This window comes from Amphiura filiformis, chromosome 20 (genome assembly GCF_039555335.1).
Source record: "Amphiura filiformis chromosome 20, Afil_fr2py, whole genome shotgun sequence".
In the NCBI taxonomy this organism is placed as follows: Eukaryota; Metazoa; Echinodermata; class Ophiuroidea; order Amphilepidida; family Amphiuridae; genus Amphiura; species Amphiura filiformis.
The window spans coordinates 32,318,347-32,335,738 of NC_092647.1; the positions used below are offsets into that span (position 1 = coordinate 32,318,347).

Below are 17,392 nucleotides of genomic sequence, written 5' to 3' on the forward strand. Positions count from 1 at the left end.
CACGTGTTTTTTTCTGTAATTTAAAAGGCCCGCCTTTTTGCGTGATTTGGCAGTGTCCTTAGTATATTGATTTTATGCTAATGCTGTTACGTAATCATGTGTATGATATAATTTTTACATGTGTTGTTTGAAAGACAAAGGTACAGTGTTTATGTAATCATTGAGAAATTAGTTCACAGGGCAAAAGTGTGATTGATTATTTGATTATTTCTTCACCACTTTTTGAGTATATATTATGACTGAATCTGATCATATGCCTTTAAAATGGTCTTTAAATTGTAATGTTAAACTTTCTTTGCACAATGGTCTCAAGGATAATTGCAAAATTCATACCATTGATAAGTATTGCTGGTCGGTTGAGAAAAGTGGTAATTTTTCAAGAAATGTGTTTGAAAATAAGCATGAATTTGATGAAATTTGTACAATGATAGCTAATGGTCATATAAATGATGGTGTTCAAAAGTTTATTTGTTTATTGAGAACAGAAGGTGAGATCCAAAAAGATCCAAAAATTTCTCCATCTGATTGGTTTAATCATTTTAGCTCTCTTCTCAAATCAGATCTAAATCGTGATGTGAATGATGATGAACATAATATGAATGTTGGTGTAAATCAAGATCATGCCCAGTGTTTGAATGTTGATATAACTGATATTGAAATTATTGAGGCGATAAGAAGGTTGAAGTGTAACAAGTCAACTGGCACGGATGGTATATGTAGTGAAATGTATAAATATTGCATTAATGATATTTTGCCATGCTTGACCTGTATTTTTAATGTTGTTTTCTCCTCAGCGATTATTCCTGATAATTGGGGCATGTCTGTTATCACTCCTCTTCACAAAAGAGGTGATACAAATGATGTTAGAAATTATCGTGGTATATCATTGATTAATGTGTTCAGTAAGATATTCACTAGTGTGCTAAACAGTCGATTGAACAAATTCATTGAAAACACAAGTATTATTCCAGAAGCTCAAGCTGGTTTTCGGAAAGGCTATTCAACTATCGACAATGTATTCACTCTCCATGCAATTATCAACAATCAATTCAGTCGGGGTCGCAAATGTTATTGTATTTTTGTTGATTTCGCAGGTGCTTTTGATACAGTGCAAAATGATAAGCTTTTGTCGCGCCTATGCGTAGTTGGTATTTCTGTTAACTTTTATAAATGTATTTCTGGTATATACAAGAAGCTAACATCTGCAGTTAAAGTGGATAAAAACCGCATCACTGATTTTTTCCCCTTGTAATATTGGTCTTAGACAAGGTTGTATGCTAAGTCCATCTTTCTTTCGATTTTTATATCGATATTTCATGAAATGCTTGAAAATAGAGGTGGAAAAGGTATCAATATTGGAAATGGTGTGAACGAAATCAAATCCTTATTTTTTGCCGATGATATTGTACTTATTGTACTGATACGGTTTATGACCTACAACGGCATATAAATATTCTCGCCCGATTTTGTGATGAATGGGGTTTGGATGTAAATATCGCAAAAACCAAAGTGCTTATTTTTAGACGGGGTGGCAGAATTGCGCAGCGAGAAAGATGTTTTTTAAGGGAAATCGCATTGAAATAACAAATACTTATAAATATCTTGGTTTAGATTTAACACCAGGAAATACATGGGGAAAAGCAACACGCACTTTGTCGGACCAAGCTAGTAAAGCTATGGCGCAGTTGCGTTTAATTTCCAAAAAGGTGGGTGCTTTGCACATGCGGCACTTTTTAAAGTTTTTGATTCAACTGTCGCTCCCATTCTTATGTATGGTTCTGAAATTTGGGGCTTTGGTGAATATGATCTTATTGAAAGAGTCCAAACAAAAGCGTGTAAGTTTTTCCTTGGTGTAAATTCATCAACTCCAAATTGTGCAGCTCTGGGTGAGTGTGGTAGATCATCTTTATACACTCGTCAAATAATCAGATTTATAAAATATTGGCTGAGGATTTTGCGACTTCCCGATCATAGATATCCAAGAATTGCATATAAGATGCTACTTAGACTTGATGAAAATGGTAAAACAACTTGGGCAAGCACTGTTAAAGATATTCTGTTCTCGTATGGCTTTGGCTATGCATGGCTTGCACAAGATATAGGTAATGAAATCGAATTCTTAAACTCGTTTAGCCAAAGAGTTTCTGACATCTCTCATCAAGACTGGGTGGCAGAGGTTTCATCAAACGGTCGTCTTATTCTATATCGGGAATTTAAGAACATGCACATTTCTGAACACTATCTTGATGTATTTAATGATAATCGATTCATAACTGCCGTGGCAAGATTACGATGTTCTAGTCATTGCCTCCGAGTCGAGACAGGACGGAGAGAAAATTTGCCTTATGATGAACGTGTTTGTTTTTTATGCGACGAAGAAGAAGTTGAAGATGAATTGCACTTTCTCCTAAAATGCAGCTTCTTCGATGATCTTAGAGCAAAATATTTCCCTTCCTGTTTGGACTCGAGGCCAACAATGGCAAATTTCATTCGTTTTATAACTTCATCAAATGAACACACTTTAAAAGAAGTTGCTTCATACTGCCATTTTGCACTGCTTACCAGATACAGTATTGAAAAAAAATGACTGTCTTTGTTTGTATGTGTTTCTAAAATTGGTAAATATTGTAATCATTGATTTTATAGATGTGAAAAGGGCCGGTGGCCTATATTTACAATTTAATAAAACTCTCCTTTTGGGGAGGCTGAACTGAACTGAACTATGAAGTTTATGTCACTCTGGTCTGGTTACGTTTTGAGATTAAAAAAATGAACATATTTGATGATTTTTGGTTTTTGACCGGAAGCGACCCCTTAATGACCTTTGACCCCGAAACTGTAGACACCCCAAAGACCCTGGTTAGTAGCAAAGAAACTACTGGGATACAAGAGAAAGACAGCTCTATAAGGCTCAACTTTGCTTCAAGTTCTACGTTTCACAAAGTCTCTCCATTTGGGTTCTCCCCATGGAACCCATAAGTTTCCATGACGACTTGGTGAGGCAGACTGATCACATTTTGGATAAACTACTGGTACTGAAGTCACGTTGTAAGCTTGTAATCGTCGTAGTAACTCGTTCACTTTATCAGGATAAGTTTGAGATAAATTTTGTGTTTCTAGTGGGTCTTCTTTAATGTTAAACAGCCATATTGGGTGGTGCGTTTTATCGGCTGCTGATTCGGTTAGTTTTCCCGATAGCTCCGGAGGCACTGACCATATTCCTGGTGCTGTATCAAAAATATAAGACAATATAAATCTAATTTAAATAACAATAACAACAACAGCAACAACAAAAAGGAATATAGACGCACTTGTGCTCACACCACAACTCATGAACTACCTCCATACACAAAACAGACGCCCCTTATGCATACACACACCTATTCGTCAGACAAACACCAAACACTTACATTACCACAGTCTACAATTTGTCTCAAATGCTTTAGAAGTAATGGCACTTAAACTAAATAGAGAGGACTACTTTATAACTCGATATGAACAACAGCTGGCATCATTGCATTGCATGTACGTACATCAAATAAATCAAATTATTTGGCTAATATAATTACAATTCACTCAATCTAATGAGGACAAATACTAGTACATGTTCTTTAGAAGAAACTTATTTGCGCGACGGCATTTATTAATGAGTTTAGGGTGATCAATTTATCGGTGGTGATGATATGATATTTTATCCCATAAGCAAAGTTAGCCTACTCCATAGAGTTGTTCACATTGTTGATTTCGCATGTAATGTACAACTGTATGGAGAAGGCAAACCTAACTGATGTGTTAAAGCCATCGAGACCCCAATCCAATATCTCTCAGAAATATTGTCCAAGGACATATTTTCAACATACCTGAAGTTGATGGTGGGGTATAATGTCTGACATTGATTTTCAGGGGAGTCAAAATGTACAAAAAATGTACAATTGGGGTTTGCATGGTTAATATATCAGCTAATACTATAGTATTCTAATAAGCTCAATATGGGATAAGAGTAATGTCCCATCAAATAGCTCTGACTGACCAAAAAATGGACATTAAATTATTTTTTACTTTTGGAGTTCTGACTCCCCAAAGTTGGTCCTGGGTTAATGAAGTTGCATTTTGAGGACCCTCTATCTTCTGCTGATGGCAGATTTGAATTCTACACAAAGAAGTACCCCAGGATACATACTTTTCTAAGTTGTATGGGTTCCCTTTATACATTTATGGCCCTCCAAACAGCGTCTTTCGCGTAGCGACACATTTTTTACACTGATCCCCCCCCCCCCCAAATTTCAACTTGCTGCCACTTGCCGCCGAAATGGAGTATGAAGCTCAAATTTTCAGGATTTGACTTTCTCACCAATATCTAGCACCACACAGAAAAAGAAAAAGAGGTACTGCGGTGCACATCCCTGGAGTTGACATGGATTGCCTCTACTGAGAAATGGCCAGGCTTTGGTATTAACATTTAGGACTCTGAGGTCCTTAGACTTGAACATATGAGGCCAAAATGGACAAATGGAACATTTACGGGTCAGGTCCCGTAAGTTTGCCACCAATAAGCCATTGTGTCCTTGTAGTTTTAGAGCTAACATCGTCACTCTGGTGCTAATTACTTAAATGTTCTTGTCCCTGGGGCCCATGCTATATGACATATGTGGCTCAGGTATACTTGCAAATGTATGGTGTCTCTATTTCCAGGGTCTATGCTCTAGGGCTATCATTGTACCAAAATTAGGGTCCTGAGGCTTCTTTAATTGCTGAGAAACAGCGTGCTTGGTATTTGTACATTTGGGCCAGGCCTGGTGCCCGTGACCATTGATCTCAGTTGCTCGTGTACACGATAAGATACTATGCTCAAGTGCCATCAGTATACTAACTCAGAGCACTGTATATACTTTATTTATTGATAAATAAATCACAGCGGTACGGGCTCTTCATGTATATGTCACAGCGGTATGGGTTCGAGCCCCGACGATGCCATAGAGTTGTGCTCTTGGGCAAGGCACTTTACATTACTCGCCTCTCTCTACCCAGGGTGAAATGGGGAGATACCCAAAGGTATGAGCATGCTTTGGGCATTGTATGACAGCTGACAGTATTCTTACGACATCAGAATAAACGTAAAGCGCTTTGATACATGTTCATATGTGAAAGGCGCAGTATAAATACCAACATTTTAACATTTAACATTTTATAAACGGCCGGCCCTTAGCATTTGGGCCCAGGGTCCATTTATATCTGACCTACGTGGTCCATGTACACGCGTTAAGGTACAATGCACACGTGCTATCAGTATACCAATGCAGGGCGTTGTAGCTACTTTTTTTTATTGAGTAGTGGTCGCCCTTTGTTTTAGCGATTGGGACCATGGGTCAATAATATGTGACATATCGGGCTCATAATTATAGACATATAACCAATATTATGCTAAAGTGCTAAAGAGCTATCAGTGTACCAACTCTGAGCCCTGAAGCTGCTTTATTTAATAAGAAACGGTCGGCCCTTTGTTTTAACATTTGGGTCTTGGGTCCGTTTATATTTGACCTACGTGGTCCATGTACACACGTTATGGTTTAATGCTAAAATGCTATCAGTATAATAACGCAGGGCATTGTAGCGGCATTATACAGGGTTAGTAATAAAAGTGCAATAGAGAAGCGAATCCAATTTTATGTAAGAACCGAGTTGAACATTTTCGGTTTTAAAACATTTTATAAACATATCCATTAGTGATCTTGTGTGAAAAAATCAAGGAATTAGCATTTACCGTATTGTTTTTATGACATATTTTATAGCGATACCCAATTGTAATGTTTGTCCAAGAGACATCTAACATTTGAATATCAGCCCACTCTGTGTAAGGTAGATTTGGAACAACTGCCATTTTCTTAACCTCATTGGCATTGAAATAAAATGGAGCACCCAAAGTGTTATTGTCCTTGGTCTTGCTTAAGGAAAAGAAACATTATTTTCATTTTCCCTTTACTTTAAAGTTGTTTATTCTCTATCAAAACATATACATTTGTAGGCGGGTTTTTCAAATGTCGAATAGGAAACGCAAATTGAAGTGGAGTGAATTGCATTTCTGAGAAATGCATTCAGGGCGCACGACCGTATAATACTATTTGGTGGTGTGAAATCTTCAAAGTACATGGCACCTCGTGGACGGTAGGTGCGAGTCACTTCATGTTTTCACAGAAAGTGACTATTTAATGTGGCATTTATAAAAAAAAAAAAATCAATAATGGGGAAGTCGATTCTTTGCTCTATTGCACTTTTTTGACTCACCCTGTATATGCAGTAACGACCGGCCCTTTATTTTAGCGTATGTGACAAATAGAGGTTATATACGTATAATAATAGAGACTTTGCGGAATGAAGTTACTGGAACTTTAACGGCAACTTCAAAAATATCGATGCGATTTCTTGCTCAAATTCACTTCAACGCGAACGTCAGATTGGTTTCTGTACCAACAGCGTCTTGTTGTTTAAACTAGGGGAAGTATATCAATGGGTGATCAAAAGAAGGGTATGTAGAAGCGACTGCAACAAATTTCTCCCTTTTGTTTGCTGAAGTGGTTTGTTGGTAACACTTATTACAATAGGCGCTTAGTTTGATATAAAATTGGCTCGATTGAGCCCATATTTATTGGTCGAGCTATGAGTTTTAAAATATTGGACGAGACGTAGTCGAGTCCAACATTTTAAAACTCATAGCGAGACAAATAAATATCGGGCGTAAATCATCCAATTTTATCATTATTATGTTTTGGATCCGATATTTTCACACACTTGGATTCATCAAAACATAATAATGAATAAACATGGATTACATCTCTAGGCGATGACCAATGCAATGGGAATTAGGCCTATGTTATGAGCTATACGCTAATATTATACTTCTAAACATGTTTCAATTAAATATTCTTGTGGTATGCCTATATTATTGTCCCGGATTATTATAATAAAAGCTCAATTATTATTCCAGTAAACGTTAGCTTTGTCAATTTTATATTTCCATCAGGACACAAGCCCATTTTATCTGTTTGCTCTCCCTAGCCCCCCCCCCTCCCCCGCCCACCACCACCACCTCTCCATATCCTCCCCTCCCTCCATCTATTCATCTATCCTCACTTTCCAGGAGTTGCCAGGAGTTTTCTTTTAGGAGGGCAAGGACTCCTCTTTGCATTCTGATCGAATTAAATATATCTCCCCGAATGATCCTCATTTTGTTCTTTAAAAACTCCCAGAATTTTGAATTTCAATCAACATCTTTCTGGATGCTCCTTTTCTGACAGTCTTATTTTTTGTAACAAATATGCCTCCTCTTTTAATAATGAATAATTTGGTTGACATACAATACCCATAGGCCTATATGCCCCAATGTATAACTTATATTTGATGAGTGTGTTTAAAGAGTGTCAGCGTATAGCGTGGCACATGTTAGACCAGCTTTCTGCTGAATTGGGGTACACAATGTAGGCCTAAATGAATAAAATAAATAATTAAATAAAATACCTGAACAGTACAAGCATATTTGGTTATATGGAGGTGTAATTATAAGACACGCAACGTTGTAAAAAAAAATGTTCACAGCAGCTGCAATTCGCAGAAGTTCAGTACACTGCTGGGTCCCGTAAAATCAGGCCATTTTACGGGAACTTAATCCCCTTGGCGTTGAAGTCGAAGCCAAAACTTGGTTCCGCAAGCTGATTTGGTGTACGTCATGAGCACACACAAAAACATATACCAAGTGTGACGTTTGGAACAAAAAATATTTTGATCTAATTCAATCAGGAATTTTCAGCAACATGTGGCATGTTTTTTACCCAAACCAAATTAGATTTCCAATAATTGGTCTATTAACTAGATAATACATAAGTGGTAATTATGTAGTCTATGAGGAAATATCCAAACTATTGTTCTTAATTATGACGTATTTTCATCATAATTTACGGCACACTATAGATTCTCGCGTTAACGTTAACTTCAAGCGGCTTTAATGGCAGAGTGGTTTTGAATACATAATCCTCTATAATCCTCTAGACATTAAAGTTAGTGGTTTTAACTTGATTTCGCAAGGTCTCTATTATAATGCTCACGTGCTATACGTGTACCAACTCTGAGCCCTAAAGCTGCTTTATTTGATGAGAAACGCCCGGCCCGGCAAAAGTAGACGAAATGCACATCTACACGTGACCCCCCCCCCCTCCACCCCGGGGGTCATATACGCACATAGTATATTATGAACCGCATTTTCAATAATTATGTTTAAATATAAGGACAAACTGTGTGCATGTTTTTTTGTCCGTGCATTAATTTTGTAGTGTTTAAAATCTGAATCTGATTTGATACTACCCAACACTCCTTGATTGCGTAGCAATGGTAGAAGTAATCCGGACAGGGTTGTTAGTGCGCAATGCTACTTATTACTCTCTTAGGTGCTTGTGAAGTTTGGATTTGAAGGTTGCTTGCTTATCTGATGAAATAATGTCGTATGGTAGGCTGTTCCAGTCGACCACCGTCCGCGGAAAAAAGGAATATTTGAAGCAGTCTTTTCTGGCTTGTAGTCTGTGAAATGTGAATTCGTTTGTAAAGCGGGACGGACGTGTCGTCGAGCGAAGAATTTTGTTTACCGGGATGGACAGGTGACCATGCAGAGCTTGATGAAGTACCAAAAGTCTTCTTTCTTTCCTTCTCAATGCTAGCTGCTCCCAATTCAGTTTAGATATCAAGTCTGATGGGCTGCTGGTATAAGAGTAGTCATTAAAGACGAATCTGGCCCCCCTGCGTTGTATTTTGTCAAGTTGAGAAATTTGTTCCTGAGTATACGGATCCTACACTGTAGAGCTGTATTCAAGGTGGGGTCTGACGAGCGAATTGAACGCATTGGCTTTTGTTTTCCTCGAGCATGATGAGATGTTTCTCCTCAAGAAGCCGAGACTCCTGCTGGCAGCAGATTTGACTTTATTCACAAGTAAGTTCCATGTTAGATCGTTCTTGATCTCAATACCCAAATAGGTATGACTGTTAGTTTCTTGTAGGATAGAATCACCAAGATGGTATTTGAATGGTAGAATGTTCTTGGCATGTGTCACTTTCATACTAACGAAGCATTTTGCAGAGTTGAATTCCATCTGCCATGCTGACTCCCACTGACAGAGCTTGTCTAGGTCCTGCTGAAGTTGTTCAGCATCTGAAGGGCCTTTAATGGAATTATACAAATCTTCAATGCTGAAGGGGTCACCTCGCTCCGTCGCAAGAGAGTGTATTTTGAATAGTTTATAGATGGGCGTACAATCACAGCGTATGGGAATCGCAGCCTCTTTAATATCAGGTATGCTAAATGTAGTTATCTGCTTAGTGCAATACCATTTATGAATACTTACTTGGTTCGTTGGTTATAAGTTTCCAGTCCCCTACACGTATGGCTGCGTTTACTTTTGAATTGAATAAGTTTGAATCACCGGCGACTTCTGATAGAGTACTGGTACTTAACATTGGATCGATATTATGTAATATCTCTGTACGTGGACTTGGTTTCATATCTCTGAAAAACCAACAATAATCACACAAACAAAACACCACGCAGGCATAAGTCAAAAAATACATCAACTTCTAAACAACTGTATTGATGATTGTTGATTCACGTACTAGTAAAGCATGGATACTTTCCGGTACTCTTACACCCATCATGTCATTTCGCTTTCATTAGTACCGACCAAATTGTCATGACAACAACATTATTTGCACCATGATGGCACCCGGAATGAAACAACACATCTGGATTTATTCATAAAATATTACAACAAGATCAACATTTTGTGGCTTGAGTGTCTAACTTGCCAAGATGAAGACCAGTGTGCAATAATCGTGATATGTAAGGACAAGGTAACCTGTCCAAATCCTAGTATAAATAGTTAGTAATTGCTGGTAATAGTTACTGCACGAAATCAATTGTTGGCTGTCTCACTGGCCAGAGATGGCCTGACCAATACTTCTTCTTTAATATTAATTTTGCAAGTAGTGGTAGCTGTCTATGAATGTTGATGTGTTTGACTATTATTTTGCCAAGTGTATGCTGCCCTTCGACACCCAACGTATCGTCGGTCGTATCACATACTGACGTATTTGCAAAATACGCATTTCTAAAAAAATCGAATTTGAAGATTTTCATTTGCTAATCAGTATACCATATTTCCAATGTAATTCACTTATTACTTTCAGAGAATTACTTATTCTGCAAAAAAAAAATCAATATTAAATAAAATACGTCACTTTGTGAAAAGAACTAATGGCAATGTCGCCGTTCAAATGACAAATACGTTGCGTTAATACATTACTATGTGAAACAATTGCGCAAATACGTCACTATGTGAAAAGGACAAAACAGCCATTTTACCGTGCAATGACAAAGTCACGCACATATGTCGCACAAATAAGCCCAATCGGCATTGGAAGTTTGCAATGCATTGTAGGACAGTTTTTGCAGTTTTGGGACACTTTGTCCTTTGACCTTTCAGAAAATTCAGAAATATTGGGTTTTTGTACGTACAAAATATAATCTAAAATGTTTTACAATATTTAAAACAAATATAAAAAATATTAGTATTTTATAAATTAATTATTTGGTATTTTTAATGATCAAAATTGTGACAATAATAAGAAAATTATTAATAATTACGTCAATTTTCCCGATATGTCAGAGGTCAAAGTGTCCCAAAACTGCTATCAAAAACCGGAAGTTAGAATGGCGATAGGGCTTATAATACGTCACTATGTGAAATGACAAATTCTTCAAATTGCAGATACAACATACTGTTTGCGCAGTATAAGTGATCGGTTAACGTCCTTATGTTATACAGACATTTCAAGCTTTTGCAAATACTACATAATTTAATTAATTAATATCTTACTAATTGAGGCATGATTTTTGGTGAATATATAGAGTAGAAACTCTCAAATCTCAAGATACCTTATAGTTTCCCAAATATTATATCCATCCAGTGGTTTTGTACCGTTGAGCTTTCCACCGGCTAGACCGTCAACAAATGTAGGAAACCAGTCTGTAACATGTATCAAATCATGGCTGACACGCCCTCTGGCACTAGACGGTATCAATGGACTATTGACAAATCCGTTTGCTCTTAATCCTCCTTCCCATAGAGTTTTCTTCTTACCACGTAGTGGCCAGTTGATTCCGTGTACTGTATCTCCACCGTTATCTTAAATGTCAACAGAAATTTAATGTCTGGGTGGTTTTCTCGAAACAGCCCCAAACTATAAGCAACCCTTCTTTGTCATACTGACTGTATCAGTTTACTGCAGTGTATAAAAACTTGTCGATTGTCGGCACAAGGCACTGCAGGGGTTATTTAGGGACAGCGCATTACACAAATCTATAAGAAAATATCTTAGCCTCATCACCAAGCATTGAGATAGAGATCTTCCCCGAGATTACGTCTTTTTATAAGACAGTAACACAGACGCTAGTGGACAGCCCCTTGGTTATTATAATGCATTTAAATGAAGCTTATGAATAATTAAGTTCCAACCACTTTCTTTTTAAAGGTACTTATAACGTAAAAAACTCCATTTTCAAAATACAGGTTTAGATTCCACATACGATCCAAAAAAACACTTTGAAATCTCTTTAAATCTCTTTTAAAACGCCTCCCTTTTTTACTCCCCTTAATATTGTTCTAAAACCTAAAACGGGGTAAAAAAACTTGCACTAACATGGCTTTAAAGGAATGTGAAGACCTTGTGGGGTAGGTCAGTTTAAGATATAATTTTGCATTTTAGCTGAGGGGCCAGGGTTGTTTCTGTAAAAGTCAAAACAATATAGTTGAAACTATACATGATTACACACAAGAATATTAGTTTCTTTTTGAAATTTATTTTTTAATTCAGTATCCCATTGACATGGTATACGTATATGACTTGCCTTTTGGGGTGCTTTTTCGCCAATTTTTGTAAAGCGATGGATGGGTTTTCACTACAGACGAAAGCGCCCAGTATGTCATTGTGTATTTTGAGAAACATGTTGGTAAAAGTACCCTATTTGGGCAAAATTGGTTGTTTTTTCAAGGAAATTGGTAAACAGTGATGGGTTGAAAATTAGGGCCAAAATTACGTTTACTATAATGGCGACGTTTTGGAGTCGGGCAGAAAGAATCACGTACAGATTTTGTGAGAGAAACCACCCCCAACATCTAGTCTAGCTGGTTGTTTGTTTGCTTGCTTATATTAAACAATTGAAATGTCAGCATTTTATTGATGTCATACGTATTAGAAAATGCCGTCATTTAATTCTGCAGTCCGTATAACCTTGAATATGCTATTTGCTAATACTTTTCCAACCGGACATTTGAATTACTGTTGTAAGAGTAATTAGCCAATCACGGTTCGGTATTTTCATGACGTCATATGCTTTGGAAAATGGCGCTATTGGATTCCGCAGTCGTTAAAACCCCCGATTTGAAAGGTTTTTTTTAATAATTCTTACACAGGCATTTGAATAACTGTGGGAGGAATAATTGACCAATCACATATCAGCATATTATTGACGTCATACGCTTTCCAAAATGTCATCACTGAATTTCGCACCCCTTGGAACCCCTATTTTGCTTTTTCCATTAAAATTGTAACATAGGCCTATGTCATTTGAAATACTGTTGTAAAAATAATCGACCAATCACCGTTTAGCATTTTGATGACGTCATATATTTTTGAAAATGCCTCAATTGAATTCTGTAGCCTCAAAAAACCCTAATATAGTCATTTTACCGTGTTTTTATGCGGTTGATTGTCCGTTTATAATTTTGGCACACTTTGAGGTGATTCTGGCCCACTGTTCGGCTTGTAACCACTGAAATATAACACTAGCCGGCCTAAGGGCCCGTAATTAAAGCCTAGGGTATGTGCCTTTATTTGCTGGTGGGATTTTTATGGAAGGGCGCTTTTAGTTTCAAGGGAGCCTATAGAGCCATTAGGCGAATCTTTAGTTTTCATTCGTGAATTGAACGCGAGGTTGTGCCCAAATATATCCACATTAATATCTATTCATTTTATAGAACGAATTAGTCTATAATATCTTTGTTACCTTTAATAAGGTAAAATACACTACCGTATGATATTGTTCAGTAGTCTAATTGACGTGTCTCACTAGACTGCGGAACTCAGTCTTCAATGATTGATAGTCAGTCATTTATCTATTGGTCGTTATATTAGGAGGTGGAATTAGCACCAACTTTTTGTTCTGCACCTCTTAAAATATGTAGCTGACCTATCTTAACATACAAATCAACTTGATTTTGAAATCAAATAATTCTAACCCCCCTGTACATACACCCTGAACAGTAGGTTAGTTACAATATAAAACAGAGAAACTTTGACTTTAGTGAGTACTTAGTTCAATGAACTGAGATATCTGTGTGAATGTATACATACTGCCCCCCCGTTGACTGAATATATATGCAAAATATCATACAATATGTTTTTCTGTCTGCCAAACAATTATAGACACTTAAATTACCACATTTGCGGTAATAAATTGTATTTGAACAATGTTATCCCGAAGGTCACAAATTCCCTATACTTTTGTAAGTCTTCCGAATTCGGCAACCTTAATTTCAAATCTTCAAGGGGTATGTACAGGGGGGTTAGCTTTCATGATTTGATTTGTTTTCTTTTTGATAATTTATTATCTAGGGTCTGTACATATTTTAAGCCCTGCAGAAAAATAATACCTGTTATTTTGTAAAATAATTCCACCCCCTAGTTATATGACTATCATTTGAAGATCGAGTTCTTATGATACATCTTACGAGGAGCAGTTTCAGACAATAGCTCGGGATTATTGGGGCAGAGGTTATCTTTTGAATTCTTTCATGTTCACTGAAGCATAGTCACGCCTGTCAAGGACACTCTGCGTGAATTTAAAGATCATGTCACTCGCCACAAAAGAATGTTAAAGGTCATAAAACACCAATTTGATGTCTTTCCGTTCCTCGGAATATGATGCTTAAGGTCTAGGACTAGTGTCTCACATACCTGAAGAGAATATAAGGACCGTGTTTTCCCAATTTCCAGTTGTCTTCAAAACATCAACTATACGTCCTATTGAATAATCCATGTACGTCACCATAGCGGAGTATGTTTTTCGGACATCATGCGTAATATTACTATACATGTTAACATATTCTTTTGGTGCTTGCATGGGGTCATGTACAGCTTGATAAGCGACATACAAGAATAGTGGCTGAAAAATAAAATAAAACGACAAGAAACAAGAAACTTATAAATAAGTGTAGTATGGTATGTGAAGAAAACAGCTCCCGTAGGATTAGAGTGCTAATTTAAAATTGTTTTTTTGTTTTTTGTTTTTTTGCAGTTATGGGTTCTAAAGGGTCAAAACTGTCAGAAATTGACGGGGTTCAAATTTTCCCGACCCCCCCTGACTGACTGACCCATGTCCTTTGCATTTCTCGGCCTAATCCTCTTTTCTTGGCCAATACAAGAGCAACTTTTACCATTATTTGATCATTTCAGGGGCATCCAATGACAATTAATCCGGGAATTAACCTGTTACTGTAGGTGCTGAACATTATGAAGGGCATTTCTTGTCGTTCTGTTCTGATTCTGCAAAAGCAAGGGTTGATATACGTCATTGCTTCCTGGTTGTTCCTTTCTTTTAATTACCGGCACTCTTGTAAAGAATATTTATTAAACCCATTTTCAAGTTAAAAAACCCTTCAAGCGAATGGTAAAAGCTGGAGAGCTGATGAATCAACCACTTGTTATACAGAGACATCCCTCACAGGCTGATATTTGAATTGAACATGCTGCAAGAGGCCATTATCAAAACCACTCCACTCCACAGGATAGGAAAGCGAAACAATCTTGTTTGTCAAGACTTCACTCACATCTGGGCACTAGCAAAATACCTTGCAACTGATGAAAACAAGGAGGCAACCTGAACCGAACCTCCGCTGGCAAACGACCAGATCCAGGACAGTGAAGAGAATAGCCATGCTGAATCTTCAAAGGACATGAATCAAACTGACTCTATTCTGTCAATCAAAGAACAAACACGTAAATCGTGGAAATTGGTAAAAGAAGATATGATGACAACTTGGGCTGCTACTAAATCACTACTGCTATCACAGTCCTCCGAAAGTTGCACTCGTACAAACACAGCGGTGATTTCTCTACTACTTAAAACCTCGCCAACATACTACGTGACCTCTATACCACTCTGCAGTTAATCAAGGGTATATCTGCCACTGTCGTCGGCCCTCACAGAAAGACACTGATAACGCTAGATCTTGATCTTTACTCCGCGTTGAAGATTCAGAATGATGTTCAAATCTATATGTTTTTCAATCCCAAGATTCCTGGTGATTCAGCATGTGCCATCTTCAAGCTATCCATGTGTGTCGAGGAAGTTCGAGATTGGATGCTTTGTAATATGCTCAAGTTAAATAACTCCAAAACTCCACACAATATGCCCAATCTCTCCAACATCAATATAAAGATTGGTGATGCTGAAGTAATTCCATCTGCTACCATCAGGAATCTGGGAGTTGTTTTTGATGCTACGATGAACATGTCCAACCATATAACATCTATTTGTAAAACAGTTAACTTTCTCTTGTGGAACTTGTCCAGAATTCGTAGGTTTGTCACCGAAGATGCATCCAGTAATGCCATGCGGGCACTAGTGTTATCCAAGATTGATTATGCCAACGCCCTTCTGTCTGGATGTAGAAGCAAAGACGTTGCTCGCTTACAAAGACTACAAAACCGTGCTGCCCGCATTATCTTCCAAGTTCCACGCCGTCACTCATCTTCACCTCTTTTAAATTCGTTACACTGGCTTCCAATAGACAAGAGAATTTGCTTCAAAGTGCTACTCTACATTTACAAGACATTGAACGATCTGGCACCACCCTACCTCTCTGATTGTCTGACCATCCGTGTTCCAACTAGGGAAGGTCTTCGTTCAAATCAAGATCTTACGCGCCTTATAATTCCTAAGACAAACAGACTGATAGGCGATGGATCGTTCAGTGTCTTTGAACCCAGAATCTGGAACAATCTTCCTTCATCCATTAGGTCATCTCCCACAGTTACTACTTTCAAACGTAGCCTGAAAACCCATCTTTTTAACCATTGCTGATTTTATGTTGTTTCTTTTGCATATTTTTGTTTACTTGTAGTCTTTAGTAGTAGGGTACGTTTTTCTGTAAAGTGCAATGATCATTTCTTTGAAATTGCGCTATATATATGCCGTTGTATGTATGTATGTATGTATGTATGCATTTGCTGCCTTGCATGCTCTTGGTAAAACAATTGAAGAAAGTTGCCTTGACACATGTGCTATTGAAAGTGGTGCATACACATCAGCAGCTCTTCGTGGGATCTTCAGTGGCATTTAGCCTACAAGCGAGCTCCTGAGTACCACATCATTACCAGCCTTGCGATTATGATGTTGCGTTTTGATGCCATCTTATCGACACTTCCAAAAGGTCCAGTTCGTATGCAGTGTAGTGATCTCAAGAGCAAACTCTATGAACGTAACCCACAGATGGTAGAGATCTTTGGAGAAATCCAATCCTTGTACTCAAGAAATGTCATGCCACTGGAAGATGAAAACGACATTGTCAAGTTCGCTCAGTTCTTGATCCAGTATCTTCACCAGGTAAAGAGTATTCTTCATCTCATCAGCTTATCCAATATTTCGTCGCTCATGATCTCCTTACCTATGCGCGTCTGATGCCAATTCATCTTGCTCAAATGAATGCTCTTGAAAAAGAAACATGGAATGCACTGAAGTCTGCTGAATTTGTAGTGGCAAGATCAGAGAAACCCTTCACCCGCTTCTTCTCTGATCAGGCCCTCAAGCAGGAAATCAAGAAACTAAAGGGACATGATGGGATGGTTGGACTCAGTAGAGATGAAGCCGCTCTGGACCACACTTCATATTGCTGGTCTAGTGATACCTCAACAGCTTCCCAAAAGCTTCCAGTGGGGCGTTTCACAAAGGGTTACGATTGATCTTTAAGTTTGATTTATCAATCGTTAACCTCTTGATCAAGCGTAACTTTACGATCTATCGTATTTCCGTTTCACAAAGAATTTTACGATTAATTTCAGTCGTAACTTTTGTTGGATCAATCGTAACTTTAAGTGGTGATCCAAATCATGCGTAAGTTCAAAATAATCAATCGTAAGTATCAGATTTTGGCGGGAAATTATCATAAACAAACAACATTTCCAGCATTTGTACTCATAAGCTTTTCAAACATGGCTATGTTATTGCTACTAAATCAGCATGACAGGGAGAATAACAGAGCTCTGCGGAGAGAGAGAGGGTGTTCAGGGCTAGGGGCAA

At 37.7% G+C, this 17,392-nt stretch overlaps 1 protein-coding gene across 1 annotated transcript in view; it reads right to left on the reverse strand.

Moving 5' to 3' along the window:
* Window positions 1–2,238: 2,238 nt before the first annotated feature.
* LOC140142605 (arylsulfatase B-like) overlaps window positions 2,239–17,392 on the reverse strand; it is a 63,639-nt gene continuing 48,485 nt past the window's right edge. Inside the window, exons 8-11 of the mRNA XM_072164604.1 lie at window positions 14,050–14,257; window positions 10,970–11,219; window positions 9,384–9,544; window positions 2,239–3,227 (exon numbers count right to left, since the gene is read on the reverse strand). Coding sequence (XP_072020705.1) covers window positions 2,923–3,227; window positions 9,384–9,544; window positions 10,970–11,219; window positions 14,050–14,257 — 924 coding nt within the window. The 3' untranslated portion in view covers window positions 2,239–2,922. The remainder of the gene's footprint in view (window positions 3,228–9,383; window positions 9,545–10,969; window positions 11,220–14,049; window positions 14,258–17,392) is intronic.